General features: G+C 42.8%; 1 protein-coding gene across 1 annotated transcript in view; it reads right to left on the reverse strand.

Moving 5' to 3' along the window:
• LOC112246690 (inaD-like protein) overlaps positions 1-19386 on the reverse strand; it is a 150305-nt gene that overhangs the window by 53146 nt on the left and 77773 nt on the right. Inside the window, exon 9 of the mRNA XM_042323686.1 lies at positions 13884-13975. Within this exon, the coding sequence (XP_042179620.1) occupies positions 13884-13975 (92 nt within the window). The remainder of the gene's footprint in view (positions 1-13883; positions 13976-19386) is intronic.

A 19386-nucleotide genomic window follows, 5' to 3' on the forward strand; every position in this document is an offset into this window, starting at 1 on the left:
AGGAGAGATAGAGATGTATATAGAGGTAGAGAGGTATATAGAGGTAGAGAGAAGGGGAGATATTTTTATTTTTTATTTGACCTTTATTTAACTAGGCAAGTCAGTTAAGAACAAATTTTTATTTTCAATGACGGCCTAGGAACAATGGGTTAACTGCCTGTTCAGGGGCAGAATGACAGATTTGTACCTTGTCAGCTCGGGGGGTTTGAACTTGCAACCTTCCAGTTACTAGTCCAACGCTCTAACCACTAGGCTACCCTGCCACCCCATATACAGGTAGAGGGAAGGGGAAATAGAGAGGTATATAGAGGTAGAGAAGTATATAGAGGTAGAGAGGTATGTAGAGGTAGAGAGAAGGAGAGATAGAGAGGTAGAGGGAAGGGGAAATAGAGAAAATATAGAGGTAGAGAGAAGGAAAGATAGAGGAAGCGAGAGAGGTATATATTAGTAGAGGGGTATATAGAGGTAGAGAGGATGAGAGATAGAGGTATATAGAGGAAGAGAGGTAGAAAGAGGTAGAGAGAAGGGGAGATAGAGAGGTATATATTAGCAGAGAGGTATATAGAGGTAGAGAGAAGGAGAGAGAGAGGTATATAGAGGTAGAGAAGTATAGAGGTAGAGAGGTATATAGAGGTAGACAGGTATATAGAGGTAGAGAGGTATATAGAGGTAGAGAGGTATATAGAGGTAGAGAGGTATATAGAGGTAGAGAGGTATATAGAGGTATATAGAGGTAGAGAGGTATATAGAGGTAGAGAGAAGGAGAGATAGAGATGTATTCATTAGCAGAGAGGTATATAGAGGTAGAGAGAAGAAGAGAGAGAGGTATATAGAGGTAGAGAAGTATATAGAGGTAGAGAGGTATATAGAGGTAGAGAGGTATATAGCGGTAGAGAGGTATATAGAGGTAGAGAGGTATATAGAGGTAGAGAGGTATATAGAGGTATATAGAGGTAGAGAGGTATATAGAGGTACAGTGCCTTGCGAAAGTATTCGGCCCCCTTGAACTTTGCGACCTTTTGCCACATTTCAGGCTTCAAACATAAAGATATAAAACTGTATTTTTTTGTGAAGAATCAACAACAAGTGGGACACAATCATGAAGTGGAACGACATTTATTGGATATTTCAAACTTTTTTAACAAATCAAAAACTGAAAAATTGGGCGTGCAAAATTATTCAGCCCCTTTACTTTCAGTGCAGCAAACTCTCTCCAAAAGTTCAGTGAGGATCTCTGAATGATCCAATGTTGACCTAAATGACTAATGATGATAAATACAATCCACCTGTGTGTAAATCAAGTCTCCGTATAAATGCACCTGCACTGTGATAGTCTCAGAGGTCCGTTAAAAGCGCAGAGAGCATCATGAAGAACAAGGAACACACCAGGCAGGTCTGAGATACTGTTGTGAAGAAGTTTAAAGCCGGATTTGGATACAAAAAGATTTCCCAAGCTTTAAACATCCCAAGGAGCACTGTGCAAGCAATAATATTGAAATGGAAGGAGTATCAGACCACTGCAAATCTACTAAGACCTGGCCGTCCCTCTAAACTTTCAGCTCATACAAGGAGAAGACTGATCAGAGATGCAGCCAAGAGGCCCATGATCACTCTGGATGAACTGCAGAGATCTACAGCTGAGGTGGGAGACTCTGTCCATAGGACAACAATCAGTCGTATATTGCACAAATCTGGCCTTTATGGAAGAGTGGCAAGAAGAAAGCCATTTCTTAAAGATATCCATAAAAAGTGTTGTTTAAAGTTTGCCACAAGCCACCTGGGAGACACACCAAACATGTGGAAGAAGGTGCTCTGGTCAGATGAAACCAAAAAATGGAACTTTTTGGCAACAATGCAAAACGTTATGTTTGGCGTAAAAGCAACACAGCTCATCACCCTGAATACACCATCCCCACTGTCAAACATGGTGGTGGCAGCATCATGGTTTGGGCCTGCTTTTCTTCAGCAGGGACAGGGAAGATGGTTAAAATTGATGGCAAGATGGATGGAGCCAAATACAGGACCATTCTGGAAGAAAACCTGATGGAGTCTGCAAAAGACCTGAGACTGGGACGGAGATTTGTCTTCCAACAAGACAATGATCCAAAACATAAAGCAAAATCTACAATGGAATGGTTCAAAAATAAACATATCCAGGTGTTAGAATGGCCAAGTCAAAGTCCAGACCTGAATCCAATCGAGAATCTGTGGAAAGAACTGAAAACTGCTGTTCACAAATGCTCTCCATCCAACCTCACTGAGCTCGAGCTGTTTTGCAAGGAGGAATGGGAAAAAAATTCAGTCTCTCGATGTGCAAAACTGATAGAGACATACCCCAAGTGACTTACAGCTGTAATCGCAGCAAAAGGTGGCGCTACAAAGTATTAACTTAAGGGGGCTGAATAATTTTGCACGCCCAATTTTTCAGTTTTTGATTTGTTAAAAAAGTTTGAAATATCCAATAAATGTCGTTCCACTTCATGATTGTGTCCCACTTGTTGTTGATTCTTCACAAAAAAATACAGTTTTATATCTTTATGTTTGAAGCCTGAAATGTGGCAAAAGGTCGCAAAGTTCAAAGGGGCCGAATACTTTCGCAAGGCACTGTATATAGAGGTAGAGAGGTATGTAGAGGTATATAGAGGTATATTTTGGCTTATTTTGGCTTGTCACCAAAAGCACTCACAAACTTCTACAGATGCACAATAGAGAGCATTCTGTCGGGCTGTATCACCGCCTGGTACGGCAACTGCTCCGCCCACAACCGTAAGGCTCTCCAGAGGGTAGTGAGGTCTGCACAACGCATCACCGGGGGCAAACTACCTGCCCTCCAGGACACCTACACCACCCGATGTCACAGGAAGGCCATAAAGATCATCAAGGACAACAACCACCCGAGCCACTGCCTGTTCACCCCGCTATCATCCAGAAGGCGAGGTCAGTACAGGTGCATCAAAGCTGGGACCGAGAGACTGAAAAACAGCTTCTATCTCAAGGCCATCAGACTGTTAAACAGCCACCACTAACATTGAGTGGCTGCTGCCAACACACTGACTCAACTCCAGCCACTTTAATAATGGGAATTGATGGGAAATGATGTAAAATATATCACTAGCCACTTTAAACAATGCTACCTAATATAATGTTTACATACCCTACATTATTCATCTCATATGTATATGTATATACTGTACTCTATATCATCTACTGCATCTTTATGTAATACCTGTATCACTAGCCACTTTAACTATGCCACTTAGTTTACATACTCATCTCATATGTATATACTGCACTCAATACCATCTACTGTATTTTGCCTACACCGCTCTGTACCATCACTCATTCATATATCTTTATGTACATATTCTTTATCCCCTTACACTTGTGTCTATAAGGTAGTAGTTTTGGAATTGTTAGCTAGATTACTTGTTGGTTATTACTGCATTGTCGGAACTAGAAGCACAAGCATTTCGCTACACTCGCATTAACATCTGCTAACCATGTGTATGTGACAAATAAAATTTGATTTGATTTGATTTGGAAGCATCATGTTGTGGGGGTGCTTTGCTGCAGGAGGGACTGATGCACTTCACAAAATAGATGGCATCATGAGGAAGGAAAATTATGTGGATATATTGAAGCAACATCTCAAGACATCAGTCAAGAAGTTAAAACTTGGTCGCAGATGGGTCTTCCAAATGGACAATGACCCTGAGCATACTTCCGAAGTTGTGGCAAAATGACTTAAGGACAACAAAGTCAAGGTTTTGGAGTGGCCATCACAAAGCCCTGACCTCAATCCTTTTGAACATTTGTGGGCAGAACTGAAAAAGTGTGTGTGAGCAAGGACGCTTACAAACCTGACTCAGTTACACCAGCTCTGTCAGGAGGAATGGGCCAAAAATCACACAACTTATAATGGGAAGCTTGTGGAAGGCTACTTGAAACGTTTGAAGCAAGTTAAACAATTTAAAGGCAATGCTACCAAATACTAATTGAGTGTATGCAAACTCCTGACCCACTGAGAATGTGATGAAAGTAAATCATTCTTTCTAGTATTATTTTGAGATTTCATATTCTTTAAATAAAGTGGTAATCCTAACTGACCTAAAACAGGGATTTTTTACTGGGATTAAATGTCAGGAATTGTGAAAAACTGAGTTTAAATGTATTTGGCTAAGGTGTATGTAAACTTCTGACTTCAACTGTATATAGAGGTAGAGAGAGGGGGAGGAACAGAGGAAGAGAGACAGAGTTATATAGAGGTAGAGAGGTAAATAGAGGTAGAGAGTTATATAGAGGTAGAGAGAAGGGGAAATAGAGAGGTATATAGACATAGAGAGGTATAGGTATATAGAGGTAGAGAGGAATATAGATAGATAGGTATATAGAGATATATAGAGATATATAGGTATATAGACATAGAGAGGAATATATATATATATTTTGCCTTTATTTTACTAGACAAGCCAGTTAAGAACAAATTCTTATTTTCAATGACGCCCTAGGAACAGTGGGTTAACTGCCTGTTCAGGGGCAGAATGACAGATTTGTACCTTGTCAGCTCGAGGATTTGAACTTACAACCTTTCGGTTACTAGTCCAACGCTCTAACCACTAGGCTACCCTAGAGGTAGAGAGGTATATAGAGATATATAGAGATAGAGAGGTATATAGAGGTATAGAGGTATATAGAAATATATAGATATAGAGAGGTATATAGAAATATATAGATATAGAGAGGTATATAGAGCTATATATAGATAGATAGGTATATAGAGATAGAGGTATATAGAGGTATATAGAGATAGAGAGGTATATAGACATAGAGGTATATAGAGGTATAGGTATATAGAGGTAGAGAGGTATATAGACATAGAGAGGTATATAGAGGTATATAGAGATAGAGAGGTATATAGACATAGAGAGGTATATAGAGGTATAGGTATATAGAGGTAGAGACAAATAGAGATATATAGAGGTATAGAGGTATATAGAGGTAGAGAGGTACTGTATATATAGGTATATAGAGATAGAGAGGTTTATAGAGATAGAGAGGTATAAAGAGGTATATAGACGTAGAGAGAAAGAGAAGTAGAGAGAAAGTTAGAGCAAGAAAGAATGAGCAATAAGCCGGAGCAAGTGACTGTCACTGTCTGCTCCTCAAACGGCATCCTATTCCCTACTGGGCCCTGGTCAAAAGTAATACACTGTACAGGAAATACATTGCAATTGGGACTTAGTAAGTCAGTAGCAGGCTTCATAGCTGGTGTTTGAGTGGACGGATATCAAAGCCCAGTTAATGAGACTCTACAGGCCTCTCTCTCTCTCTCAGGACTCAAGCAGAGGTGGTCACAATGTCACCCTCCCTCTTTCAGTTCTCTCTCGCTCTCTCCCTCCTCTTCTCCCTCTCTCCTTCCCCACTTCTCTCATCTTCTCCCCCTCTCCTTCTCTCTTTCTCCCTCATCCTTACCATCCTCTCATTTGCTCTTTTTTCCTCTCCCTACCTCCCTCTTTCAGTCCTCTCTCTCCCTCATCTTCTCCTTCTCTCTTTCTCCCTCATCCTTACCATCCTCTCACTCGCTCTTTTTTCCTCTCCCTACCTCCCTCTTTCAGTCCTCTCTCTCTCATCTTCTCCTTCTCTCTTTCTCCCTCATCCTTACCATCCTCTCATTTGCTCTTTTTTCCTCTCCCTACCTCCCTCTTTCAGTCCTCTCTCTCTCCATCCTATTCTGCCTCTCTCCTTCCCTCTTTCTCTCTCCCTCCCTCATCCTCTCCCTCCCTTGCTCTTTCCTTCCCCTCTCCTCCTCTCCCGCCCTTCTCACTACCTCCTCTTCCTCTTTCCCGCTCCACCCCAAATTACACCAAGGTTGTCGTTGTTTCATTAGATGTTGCTGTGTAATAGTGTGTAGACGACGGAGAGCGATGGTGCCACCTGCCTAATTCTTGTCAGAATGTTACATACGCCTTCTGTCAACGTTGTCTGAGGGAGAGAAATAGGAACGGAATGGAAGAAATGGAATGCGGCGTGAACAGTAGAATCTTTCTCTAGTACTGTTCTACTCTACTGTTCACCTCAGTACGTGACTGCTGGTACACTGAGAAAGGATGGTAACAAAATCACCCATCTTTGCTCACTGTTCAAAGGGAACACAAACAAAAGGATGGTAGGTGCAATATGTAGGCTGACTGACCTACGCCCATACTTCTTTTTCCACTTCCTTACATTAACATGAGAAGTCAACATACAGGCACTTCTGTAGTGTATAATGGTACGTAGGAGTGACTTCCCAATGTTCTATACCTGCCTCACAAGCCATCATGTCAAGGCACCGAGTCGCAATATGAACTCAGTCATCCACGTTGGAGGAAACCTGTGTTGGAATGCTTGTGAGAGGCAAACAGTAAAAAAAAAACAGAATGATACTGTAGTCTTTTGTTGCTATGACCACTTAGGCCATAGGAGCGAAGTTACAATTCAGCAGATTAACGCTGGAGTGATAAATGAGCAGATGATGATGTGCAAGTAGAGATACTGGTGTGCAAAAGAGCAGCAAAGTAAATCAAATAAAAACAGTATGGGGATGAGGTAGGTAGATTGGGTGGGCTATTTACAGATGGACTATGTACAGCTGCAGCGATCGGTTAGCTGCTCAGATAGTTGATGTTTAAAGTTGGTGAGGGAAATAAGTCTTCAACTTCAGCGATTTTTGCAATTCGTTCCAGTCACTGGCAGCAGAGAACTGGAAGGAAAGGCGGCCAAATGAGGTGTTGTCTTTGGGGATGATCAGTGAGATACACCTGCTGGAACGTGTGCTACGGGTGGGTGTTGTTATCATGACCAGTGAACTGAGATAAGGCGGAGCTTTACCTAGCATAGACTTATAGATGACCTGGAGCCAGTGGGTCTGGCGACGAATATGTAGCGAGGGCCAGCCGACTAGAGCATACAGCTCACAGTGGTGGGTGGTATAAGGTGATTTGGTAACAAAACGGATGGCACTGTGATAGACTGCATCCAGTTTGCTGAGTAGAGTGTTGGAAGCTATTTTGTAGATGACATCGCTGAAGTTGAGGATCGGTAGGATAGTCAGTTTTACTAGGGTAAGTTTGGCGGCGTGAGTGAAGGAGGCTTTTTTTGTGTGAAAATAACAGATGGAAATAAAACATGGAATCATGTAGTAACCAAAAAAGTGTTAAGATACTTTGAGATTCTTCATAGTAGCCACCCTTTGCCTTGATGACAGCTTTGCACACTCTTGGCATTTTCGTAACCAGCTTCATGAGGTAGTCACCTGGAATGCATTTAAATTAACAGGTGTTCCTTGTTAACCTCTCTAGGGTAGGGGGCAGCATTCAGAATTTTGGATGAAAAGCATGCCCAAATTCAACGGCCTGCTACTCGGGCCCAGAATATATGATATGCATATAACCTGTATATTTGGATAGAAGACACTAAAGTTTCCAGAACTGTAAAAATAGTGTCTGTGAGTATAACAGAACTGATTAAACAGGCGAAAACCTGAGAAAAATCCATTCAGGAAGTAGTTTTTTTAGTTGGTTTTGTAGTTTTCTATTCAATGCCATTACAGTATCCATTGACTTAGGACTCCATTTGCAGTTCCTATGCCTTCCACTAGATGTCAACAGTCTTTAGAAATTGCTTCAGGCTTGTATTCTTATAAATGAGGGAGTAAGACCAGTCTGAACGAGTGGACCCTAACGTGTCGCAGAGCTTTTTCAGGCACATGTGCATTTCTTGTTTACCTTTTATATTGTCGACGTTATTGTCCGGTTGAAATATTATAGATCATTTAGGCTAAAAAACAACCTGAAGATTGAATATAAACATCGTTTGACATGTTTCTATGAACTTTACAGATACAATTTGGATTTTCTGTCTAATTGTTTTGACTGAGTTTGAGCCTGTGGATTACTGAAGAAAACGCGCTAACAAAACAGAGGTTTTTGGATATAAAGAGACTTCATCGAACAAAGGGAACATTTATTGAGTAAATGAATGTCTTCTGATTGCCACCATATGAAGATCATCAGAGGTAAGGGATTAATTTTTATCTCTATTTCTGAGTTTTGTAACGCTTCTGCTTGGCTGGTTACTGTTTGTAATAATTTGTCAACTGGGCTATGTTCTGAGCTAGGTATGTTCTGGGCTAGGTATGCTTTCGCTGAAAAGCATTTTATAAATATGACATTGTGGTTGGTTTAGCAAGAAGTTAATCTTTAAACCTATGTAAAATATGTTTTGTTTTCTGAATTTTTATAATGAGCATTTCTGTAATTGAATTTGGCGCTCTGCAACCTCACTGGATGTTGGCCAGATGGGACACGTACCCTAGATGGTTAAAAGGATCGGTGTCCAGCTAGCGGGACAACTTCCCGATGAAGCTGGAGGGCGCATAATTCAAATATATTCTAATAGTTATTATGGATTTTAAACATTTAGGTACATATACGTGTCCTATATTGGCTGAAAGCTTAAATTGTTGTTAATCTAACGGCACTGTCCGATTTACAGTAGCTATTATAGCAAAAACATGCATTGCGATTGTTTGAAGACGGCACCCCACATCAAAATATTATTCCAGCGGCACAGGTTTTTTGAAAATATTCCTCTGATTTGTCATCCAAAGGGTCCCAGCTATAACATAGCTCTCTATAACCTCTCTATCTCTATATATCATTTTTTAATGTCCCAAAAAGTCAGTTTAGTTGGCGCTATCGATTTGAGTAATCCACTGCAGGGAAAGGAATCCAAAACTCTACCCCTAAACTTTGTTTCAACAAGTCAAAATACATTTCTATTTACTCCTCAGACAACTTAAAATGTAATCAAACTATAATATTTCTTTCAGATACAAGTATGTTCAATAGGAAACCGATTTTAACAGGTGTGCAACTTCATCATGGTGAGCAAAAACACAGATTTCCAACACTGTGTCCTCATACAAAAACTGTTATTTCTTATTCGTTTTTGAAGTTACAAGCCTGAAACCTTGAACATAGACTGCTGACACCCCGTGGAAGCCATAGGAATTGCATTCAGGGAGCAATTTTACAATATGAGCTTTCACTTGCATTTCTAAAATAAAAATCTGGTTGGTTTTCTCTTTTCTCCTACCATATCTATTGTGTTATATTCTCCTACATTATTTTAACATTTCTACAAAGTTTTTTATTTTTTATAATGGTACCAATTATATGAATATCCTGGCTCCAGGGCCTGAGCTACAGACAGTTACTTTGGGTATGTCATTCAGGCAGAAATTGAGAAAAAAAGGGCCTAGCCCGAAGTTAAAAGCCCTAAGTTAAAAGCCCTAAATTAAAAGCCCTAAGTTAAAAGCCCTAAGTTAAAAGCCCTAAGTTAAAAGCCCTAAGTTAAAAGTTAATTTGTGGAATGTCTTTCCTTCTTAATGCATTTGAGCCAATCAGTTGTTGTGACAAGGTAGGGTTGGAATACAGAAGATAGCTATTTGGTAAAAGACCAAGTCCATATTATGGCAAGAACAGCTCAAATAAGCAAAGAGAAACGACAGTCCATCATTACTTTAAGACATTTAAGACATGAAGGTCAGTCAATCCAGAAAATGTCAAAAACGTTGAAAGTTGTGCAGTCGCAAAAACCATCAAGCGCTATGATGAAACTGGCTCTCATGAAGACCGCCACAGGAAAGGAAGACCCAGAGTCAACTCTGCTGCAGAGAGTAAGTTCATTAGAGTTACCAGCCTCAGAAATTGCAGCCAAAATAAATGCTTCACAGAGTTCAAGTAACAGACACATCCTAACATCAACTGTTCAGAGGAGACTGCATGAATCAGGCCTTTGCTGCAAAGAAACCACTAAGAAGATAGTTGCTTGGGCCAAATTTGAGATTTTTGGATCCAACCGCTGCATCTTTGTGAGATGCAGAGTAGGTAAATAGATGATCTTTGCATGTGTGGTTCCCACCGTGAAGCATGGAGGAGGAGGTGTGATGGTGCTTTGCTGGTGACACTGTCTGTGATTTATTTAGAATTCAAGGTACACTTAACCAGCATGGCTACCACAGCATGCTGCAGCGATACACCATCCCATCTGGTTTGCGCTTAGTGGGACTATCATTTGTTTTTCAACAGGACAATGACCTAACACACCCCCAGGCTGTGTAAGGGCTATTTGACCAAGAAGGAGAGTGATGGAGTGCTGAATCAGATGACCTGGCCTCCACAATCACATAACCTCAACCAAATTGCGAGTTCTCAGCATATGTGGGAACTCCCTCAAGACTATTAGAAAAGCATTCCAGGTAAAGCTGGTTGAGAGAATGCCAAGAGTGTGCAAAGCTGTCATCAAGAGAATGCCCAGAGCGTGCAAAGTTAACCACCCAAGCCCACTCATGCATACGCCCCTGATGCAAACAGTGCATGATGACTGAATTGCAACATCATAAATAGCCTACTGAACAAGACTTCGAACCATACTTTCTCAACACCTGGTTTGCATTGCCATTGTTGCCTTGGTTAGCATTTACTAGTAGATATCATAAGTTAAAACCTCTTTCCTACCCTACCAGCTACAGCTGTGAGCTGCTCTGTGCCAAGACCAGCTGAGAGCTGCATGCTCTTGCTGCCTGCCTGCAGATGATATTCCTGCTGAAACTAGACTATGTGTACAGCAGCTCGCATATGAATGTAGTTCAACATGCTTTGCGATTGTGTAGGCTACTTTGTGCATGATTTCACTATTGTACTACATAATTGACAAGTCGTATACCTCCACTCAACTCCACTCCACTCCACTCCTCTACACTACACTACACTCCTCTATACTACACTCCTCTACACTACACTACACTCCTCTACACTACACTCCTCTACACTACACTACACTCCTCTACACTACACTACACTACACTCCTCTACACTACACTCCTCTACTCTACACTACACTCCTCTACTCTACACTCCTCTACACTACAGTCCTCTACACTCTTCTACACTACACTCCTCTACACTCCACACCTCTCCACACCACACCTCTCCACACCTCTCCACTCCACTACTCTACACTACTCTACACTACACTCCTCTACACTACACTCCTCTACACTACACTACAGTCCTCTACACTCCTCTACTCTACACTCCTCTACTCTACACTCCTCTACTCTACACTCTCCTCTACTCTACACTCTCCTCTACACTCCTCTTCTACACTCCACTACACTTCTCTACACTCCACTCCTCTACACTACACTACACTATTCTACACTCCTCTACACTACACTATTCTACACTCCTCTATTCTACACTATTCTACACTCCACTCTACTCCTCTACACTACACTCCACTCCTCTACACTACACTACACTCACACTCCACTCCTCTACTCTACACTACTCTACACTATTCTCCACTCTTCTACACTACACTCACTCTTCTACACTCCACTCCACTCCTCTACACTCCCCTACACTCCACTCCTCTCCACTACTCTACACTCCACTCCTCTACACTCCACTACACTCCACTCCTCTACACTCCACTACACTTCTCTACACTCCACTCCTCTACACTACACTATTCTACACTCCACTCCACTCAACTCCTCTACACTACACTCCACTCCTCTACTCTACACTCCACTCTTCTACTCTACACTCCACTCTTCTACACTCTACTCCACTCCTCTCCACTCCACTACTCTACACTCCACTCTACTCTACTCCTCTACACTCCCCTACACTACACTCCACTCCTCTACTCTACACTCCACTCTTCTACACTCCACTCCTCTACACTCCACTACTCTACACTCCACTCTTCTACTCTACACTCCACTCCTCTACACTCCACTCCACTATTCTACACTCCTCTACACTACACTCAACTCCTCTACACTCCACTACTATTCTACACTCCTCTACACTACACTATTCTACACTCCACTCCTCTACACTACACTATTCTACACTCCTCTACACTACACTATTCTACACTCCTCTACACTACACTATTCTACACTCCACTCAACTCCTCTACACTACACTATTCTACACTCCTCTACACTACACTATTCTACACTCCTCTACACTACACTATTCTACACTCCACTCAACTCCTCTCCACTACACTCCACTCCTCTACTCTACACTCCACTCTTCTACACTCCACTCTACACTCCCCTACACTCCACTCCACTCATCTCCACTCCACTCCTCTACACTACACTCCACTCCTCTACTCTACACTCCACTCCTCTACTCTCCACTACACTACACTACACTCCTCTACTCTACACTCTACTTCCCTCTTCTACACTCCTCTACTCTACACTACACTACTGGTCCTTTGTGTTTTACAGTAAGAGCACTCTCCTACTGTGAGTGAGCTGGTATTACCGTTGTTACTGATGCTGTCCGTTCAGCATCAGGTCCAGTAGGTTCAGCAGGTCCAGTAGGTTCTCCACATGTCTATTGTAGATACACAGTCTATATACATATATACATATATGTATACATATATATGTATATATATATATACACACACAGGAGTGTATATACACATAAAGTACACTATATATACAAAAGTATGTTAGTGGATTAGTGGTTTCGGCTACTTCAGCCACGCCAGTGGCTGACAGGTATATAAAATCGAGCACACGGCATGCAATCTCCATAGACAAATATTGGCAGTAGAATGTTCTTCCTGAAGAGCTCAGTGACTTTCAACGTTGCACCATCAATAGGATGCTGCCTTTCCAACAACTCAGTTCATCAAATTTCTGCCCTGCTAGAGCTGCCCCGGTCAACTGTAAGTGCTGTTATTGTGAAGTGGAAACGTCTAGGAACAACAGCGGCTCAGCCGCGAAGTGGTGGACTTACACAAGCTCACAGAACGGGAATGCAGAGTGCTGAAGTGCGCAACGCGTAAAAATCTTCTGTCCTCAGTTGCAACACTCACTACCAAGTTCCAAACTGCCTCTGGAAGCAATGTCAGCACAATAAATGTCTGTCGGGAGCTTCGTGAAGTGGGTTTCCAGGACAACGCTACCTGCCCGAATGCATAGTGGAGGAGGAATAATGGTCTGGGGCTGTTTTTCATGGTTTGGGCTAGGCCCCTTAGTTCCAGTGAAGGGAAATCTTAACGCAGCATACAATGACATTCTAGACAATTCTGTGTTTCCAACTTTGCAGCAGTTTGGGGAAGGCCCTTTCCTGTTTAAGCATGCACAAAGCAAGGTGCATACAGAAATGGTTTGTCAAGACCGGAGTGGAAGACCTTGACTGGCCTGCACAGAGCCATGACCTCAACCCCACCTTTGGAATATATTTGAACACCGACTGTGAGCCAGACCTAATCGCCCAAACTCACTAATACTCTTGTGGCTGAATGGAAGCAAGTCTCTGCAGCAATGTTCCAACATCTAGTGGAAAGCCTTCCCAGAAGAATCAAGGCTGTTATAGCAGTAAACGGGGGACCAACACCATATCAATACCCATGATTTTGGAATGAGATATTTGATGAGCAGGTGTCCACATACTTTTGTTCATATAGTGTATTTGGCCTGGCGAAGCGGTTTTACTGAATGGAAGCTGATAATGAGTTTTTTACTCCACTGGTATCAGGAAGAAATGAGTCCTCAGTGTCCAAGACCGAGTCAAGACCGAGTACAAATGTATCCAACACAGAGACAAGACCGAAACACTCAAAATGTGGTCTTGAGACCGGTCTCCGGTACTACAACACTGCTAAGGTGTTTCTGAAGCAGCAATGCAGGCAGGACTTAGAGCACCTTCAAGCTTAAACGGTTTGAAACTAAGGAGGGCAGAGGTCCCCTCAGTAGGATAGGCATTGACGCCTCTGGTCCCAAAGGCTAGCCCTACCTGATCAGGGTGATCTTGACCTTGGACGAGGCACTCTTGATGATGGCCGAGGCGTTCAGGTGGCTGCGGCCATACAGAACCTGGTTGTTGATCTGATGGGGTAGGAGAGAAGGAGAGAGCATTAAACTACAATAGAGATTATTCATTAGGGCACACCGTAGCAAAAAAAAGAAGATTACGGTAAAAAATAAAATTTCTTAATGGACAAGTTCAGGTGGTCCCTCCCTGCTTCGGTCAGTTTACTTCCGTTTGATGCCAAATAAACACTACCCATATCATATACCGGAAGAAGGATGGGTTTAATTTCTTTATCTCTCTAACAAAGACACAGCAACATAAACATGAACACACGAATGCAAACACAAATACACCCTGTAAGCAAGTGTGCACCAAACACACACCACACACACCACACAGACACCACACACACAGTCATCTTATTGTTGGTGATGAAAATGACAGGATGATTTTTATTTTTATTTCACCTTTATTTAACCAGGTAGGCTAGTTGAGAACAAGTTCTCATTTACAACTGCGACCTGGCCAAGATAAAGCATAGCAGTGTGAACAGACAACAACACAGAGTTACACATGGAGTAAACAATTAACAAGTCAATAACACAGTAGAAAAAAAAGAAAAGAAAAAAGGGGAGTCTATATACATTGTGTGCAAAAGGCATGAGGAGGTAGGCGAATAATTACAATTTAGCAGATTAACACTGGAGTGATAAATGATCAGATGGTCATGTACAGGTAGAGATATTGGTGTGCAAAAGAGCAGAAAAGTAAATAAATATAAACAGCATGGAGATGAGGTAGGTAAATTGGGTGGGCTATTTACCGATAGACTATGTACAGCTGCAGCGATCGGTTAGCTGCTCAGATAGCAGATGTTTGAAGTTGGTAAGGGAGATAAGTCTCAAACTTCAGCGATTTTTGCAATTCGTTCCAGTCACAGGCAGCAGAGAACTGGAACGAAAGGCGGCCAAATGAGGTGTTGGCTTTAGGGATGATCAGTGAGATACACCTGCTGGAGCGCGCGTGCTACGGGTGGGTGTTGCCATCGTGACCAGTGAACTGAGATAAGGCGGAGCTCTACCTAGTATGGACTTGTAGATGACCTGGAGCCAGTGGGTCTGGCGATGAATATGTAGCGAGGGCCAACCGACTAGAGCATACAGGTCGCAGTGGTGGGTGGTATAAGGTGCTTTAGTAACAAAACGGATGGCACTGTGATAAACTGCATCCAGTTTGCTGAGTAGAGTATTGGAAGCTATTTTGTAGATGACATCCCTGAAGTCGAGGATCGGTAGGATAGTCAGTTTTACTAGGGTAAGTTTGGCGGCGTGAGTGAAGGAGGCTTTGTTGCGGAATAGAAAGCCGACTTTGATTTGATTTTAGATTGGAGATGTTTGATATGAGTCTGGAAGGAGAGTTTACAGTCTAGCCAGACACCTAGGTACTTATAGGTGTCCACATGTTCTAGGTCAGAACCATCCAGGGTGGTGATGCTAGTCGGGCGTGCGGGTGCAGGCAGCGAACGGTTGAAAAGCATGCATTTGGTTTTACTAGCGTTTAAGAGCAGTTGGAGGCCACGGAAGGAGTGTTGTATGGCATTGAAGCTCGTTTGGAGGTTAGATAGCACAGTGTCCAAGGAAGGGCCAGAAGTATACAGAATGGTGTCGTCTGCGTAGAGGTGGATCAGGGAATCGTCCGCAGCAAGAGCAACATCATTGATATATACAGAGAAAAGAGTCGGCCCGAGAATTGAACCCTGTGGCACCCCCATAGAGACTGCCGGAGGATCGGACAACATGCCCTCCGATTTGACACACTGAACTCTGTATGCAAAGTAGTTGGTGAACCAGGCAAGGCAGTCATTAGAAAAACCGAGGCTACTGAGTCTGCCGATAAGAATATGGTGATTGACAGAGTCGAAAGCCTTGGCCAGGTCGATGAAGACGGCTGCACAGTACTGTCTTTTATTGATGTCGGTTATGATATCGTTTAGTACCTTGAGCGTGGCTGAGGTGCACCCGTGACCGGCTCGGAAACCCGATTGCACAGCGGAGAAGGTACGGTGGGATTCGAGATGGTCAGTGACCTGTTTGTTGCCTTGGCTTTCGAAGACCTTAGATAGGCAGGGCAGGATGGATATAGGTCTGTAACAGTTTGGGTCCAGGGTGTCTCCCCCTTTGAAGAGGGGGATGACTGTGGCAGCTTTCCAATCCTTGGGGATCTCAGACGATATGAAAGAGAGGTTGAACAGGCTGGTAATAGGGGTTGCGACAATGGCGGCGGATAGTTTCAGAAATAGAGTGTCCAGATTGTCAAGCCCAGCTGATTTGTACGGGTCCAGGTTTTGCAGCTCTTTCAGAACATCTGCTATCTGGATTTGGGTAAAGGAGAAGCTGGAAAGGCTTGGGCGAGCGGAGCTGTTGGCCGAGGTTGGAGTAGCCAGGAGGAAGGCATGGCCAGCCGTTGAAAAATGCTTGTGCCGTTGAAAAATGCCACATACATGTTTCATAGCAGCAGTGACTTTGTTGTAATGAGTAAAGCTGGCATGACAGAGAGGGTGGGAGGAATGGAGAGAATAAACAACAGGGTTGACAGTGGGAGGGAGGAGAAAGCCATATGATGGAATGAATGAATTGGCACGAAAAGGAAGACAACAGACACAACAGACAAAGGGTCAACTGTCAGTTCCAATTCAGGCTCTTCGATGTTACTATTAATGTTGTGGAAGATAATCTACGACGAACACATCAAAACACTACAGCTCTATGTAGACACATATATAATTCATTGCATTCAGTAGCAGTGCTCAAACCAAGCAACTACTCTAATCAAATCATAATAATCAATCACATCTATATTGCATGGCTACTCGCTGCCTAGGCAGTCTTTTCAGAAGCTGAACCTCCCTAAGACAGAAGAGGAGATACAGAAAAGAGAAGTGAACATCAATAGACAGAGAATGGAGAGAGGATAGAGAAAAGTGTTTTAGGTTAGCCCCTGTGGCCTTAGTGACAGCTATTCCCCCGTCATTCCTCAGAGGCAGACACGCACACACACAGCTGTTGTGTTGTGATGAATTGTGTGGCCTGAGAGGAGCCCTGGCAACAACAGTGACAGTGTTGTGTTGGGAGTTGGGACTGTCCGACTATATGGGATAAAGTGAAAATCTGAGGCCGGCACCTGACCCGCAAATATAGAAAATGCACTGTACAGTCAAAGATGGTAGAACCTTTTTTTGACAGGCCTTTTTAGATATGTTTCTGCATATAATTTCCAACATTTTGATAGGCTATTTGTTAGTCAACTTGACTATAATTCTATAATTAGATACATGCCGCTTCTCTTCTGTCATTGCATGTTGCCCTAGAAGATTAAATAAACCCTAGCTCACCAGAATAATGTCATAAATCGATAGAATGACTGCTTCAACCGAGTTGACATCGGTAAAGTTTGTTTTCTCTTTCCTCTTTCATCTCTGCTTCTCTTGGGCAGCAAAGATGCTTAGGGACCGGGGAGAAAATGCAAAAAAAACCACAAAAAAAACAGGAACAATTTTCCATGCAGAAAATCAGTTTGACCGGTTGTAAGGAAATTGAACATGATTTTGATAAGATTTCAGTTTGGCTTGTATGCATACTTTATGTGGTTGAAATACTAATCAGCTTTTATGATGCTGATAAAGACAGCAACACCACCTTTACAGACGTTCCCTAACTGCACATTCATCAAATCAAATTTTATTGGTCACATACACATATTTTGCAGATGTTATTGTGGGTGTAGTGAAATGCTTGTGTTCCTAGCTCCAACAGTGAAATTTTGTGTTCCCAGCTCCAACAGTGAAATGTTTGTGTTCCCAGCTCCAACAGTGAAATGCTTGTGTTCCTAGCTCCAACAGTGAAATGCTTGTGTTCCCAGCTCCAACAGTGAAATGTTTGTGTTCCCAGCTCCAACAGTGAAATGCTTGTGTTCCCAGCTCCAACAGTGAAATGCTTGTGTTCCCAGCTCCAACAGTGAAATGCTTGTGTTCCTAGCTCCAACAGTGAAATGCTTGTGTTCCTAGCTCCAACAGTGAAATGCTTGTGTTCCCAGCTCCAACAGTGAAATGCTTGTGTTCCCAGCTCCAACAGTGAAATGCTTGTGTTCCCAGCTCCAACAGTGAAATGCTTGTGTTCCCAGCTCCAACAGTGAAATGCTTGTGTTCCCAGCTCCAACAGCGAAATGCTTGTGTTCCCAGCTCCAACAGTGAAATGCTTGTGTTCCCAGCTCCAACAGTGAAATGCTTGTGTTCCCAGCTCCAACAGTGAAATGCTTGTGTTCCTAGCTCCAACAGTGAAATGCTTGTGTTCCCAGCTCCAACAGTGAAATGCTTGTGTTCCCAGCTCCAACAGCGAAATGCTTGTGTTCCCAGCTCCAACAGTGAAATGCTTGTGTTCCCAGCTCCAACAGTGAAATGCTTGTGTTCCCAGCTCCAACAGTGAAATGCTTGTGTTCCCAGCTCCAACAGCGAAATGCTTGTGTTCCCAGCTCCAACAGCGAAATGCTTGTGTTCCTAGCTCCAACAGTGAAATGCTTGTGTTCCTAGCTCCAACAGCGAAATGCTTGTGTTCCCAGCTCCAACAGTGAAATGCTTGTGTTCCCAGCTCCAACAGCGAAATGCTTGTGTTCCCAGCTCCAACAGTGAAATGCTTGTGTTCCCAGCTCCAACAGTGAAATGCTTGTGTTCCCAGCTCCAACAGTGAAATGCTTGTGTTCCTAGCTCCAACAGTGAAATGCTTGTGTTCCCAGCTCCAACAGTGAAATGCTTGTGTTCCCAGCTCCAACAGTGAAATGCTTGTGTTCCCAGCTCCAACAGTGAAATGCTTGTGTTCCCAGCTCCAACAGTGAAATGCTTGTGTTCCCAGCTCCAACAGTGAAATGCTTGTGTTCCCAGCTCCAACAGCGAAATGCTTGTGTTCCCAGCTCCAACAGCGAAATGCTTGTGTTCCCAGCTCCAACAGTGAAATGCTTGTGTTCCCAGCTCCAACAGCGAAATGCTTGTGTTCCCAGCTCCAACAGCGAAATGCTTGTGTTCCCAGCTCCAACAGTGAAATGATTGTGTTCCTAGCTCCAACAGTGCAGTAGTATATAACAATTCACAACAATACACAAATCTAAAAGTAAAAGAATGGAATTAAGAAATATATAAACATTAGGACGAGCAATGTCGGAGTGGCATTGACTAAAATACAGTAGAATAGAATACAGTACATACACATGAGATGAGAAATGCAGTATGTAAACATTATTAAAGTGGCCAGTGATTCCATGTCTATGTATATAGGGCATATAGGACAGCAGAATCTGCACTCTATGGTGCAGGATTGAGTAACCAGGTGGTAGCCTGCTAGTGATGGCTATTTAACAGTCTGATGGCCTTGAGATAGAAGCTGTTTTTCAGTCTCTCGGTCCCTGCTTTGATGCAACTGTACTGACCTCGCCTTCT

This window comes from Oncorhynchus tshawytscha, linkage group LG06 (assembly GCF_018296145.1).
Source record: "Oncorhynchus tshawytscha isolate Ot180627B linkage group LG06, Otsh_v2.0, whole genome shotgun sequence".
Lineage (NCBI taxonomy): Eukaryota > Metazoa > Chordata > Actinopteri > Salmoniformes > Salmonidae > Oncorhynchus > Oncorhynchus tshawytscha.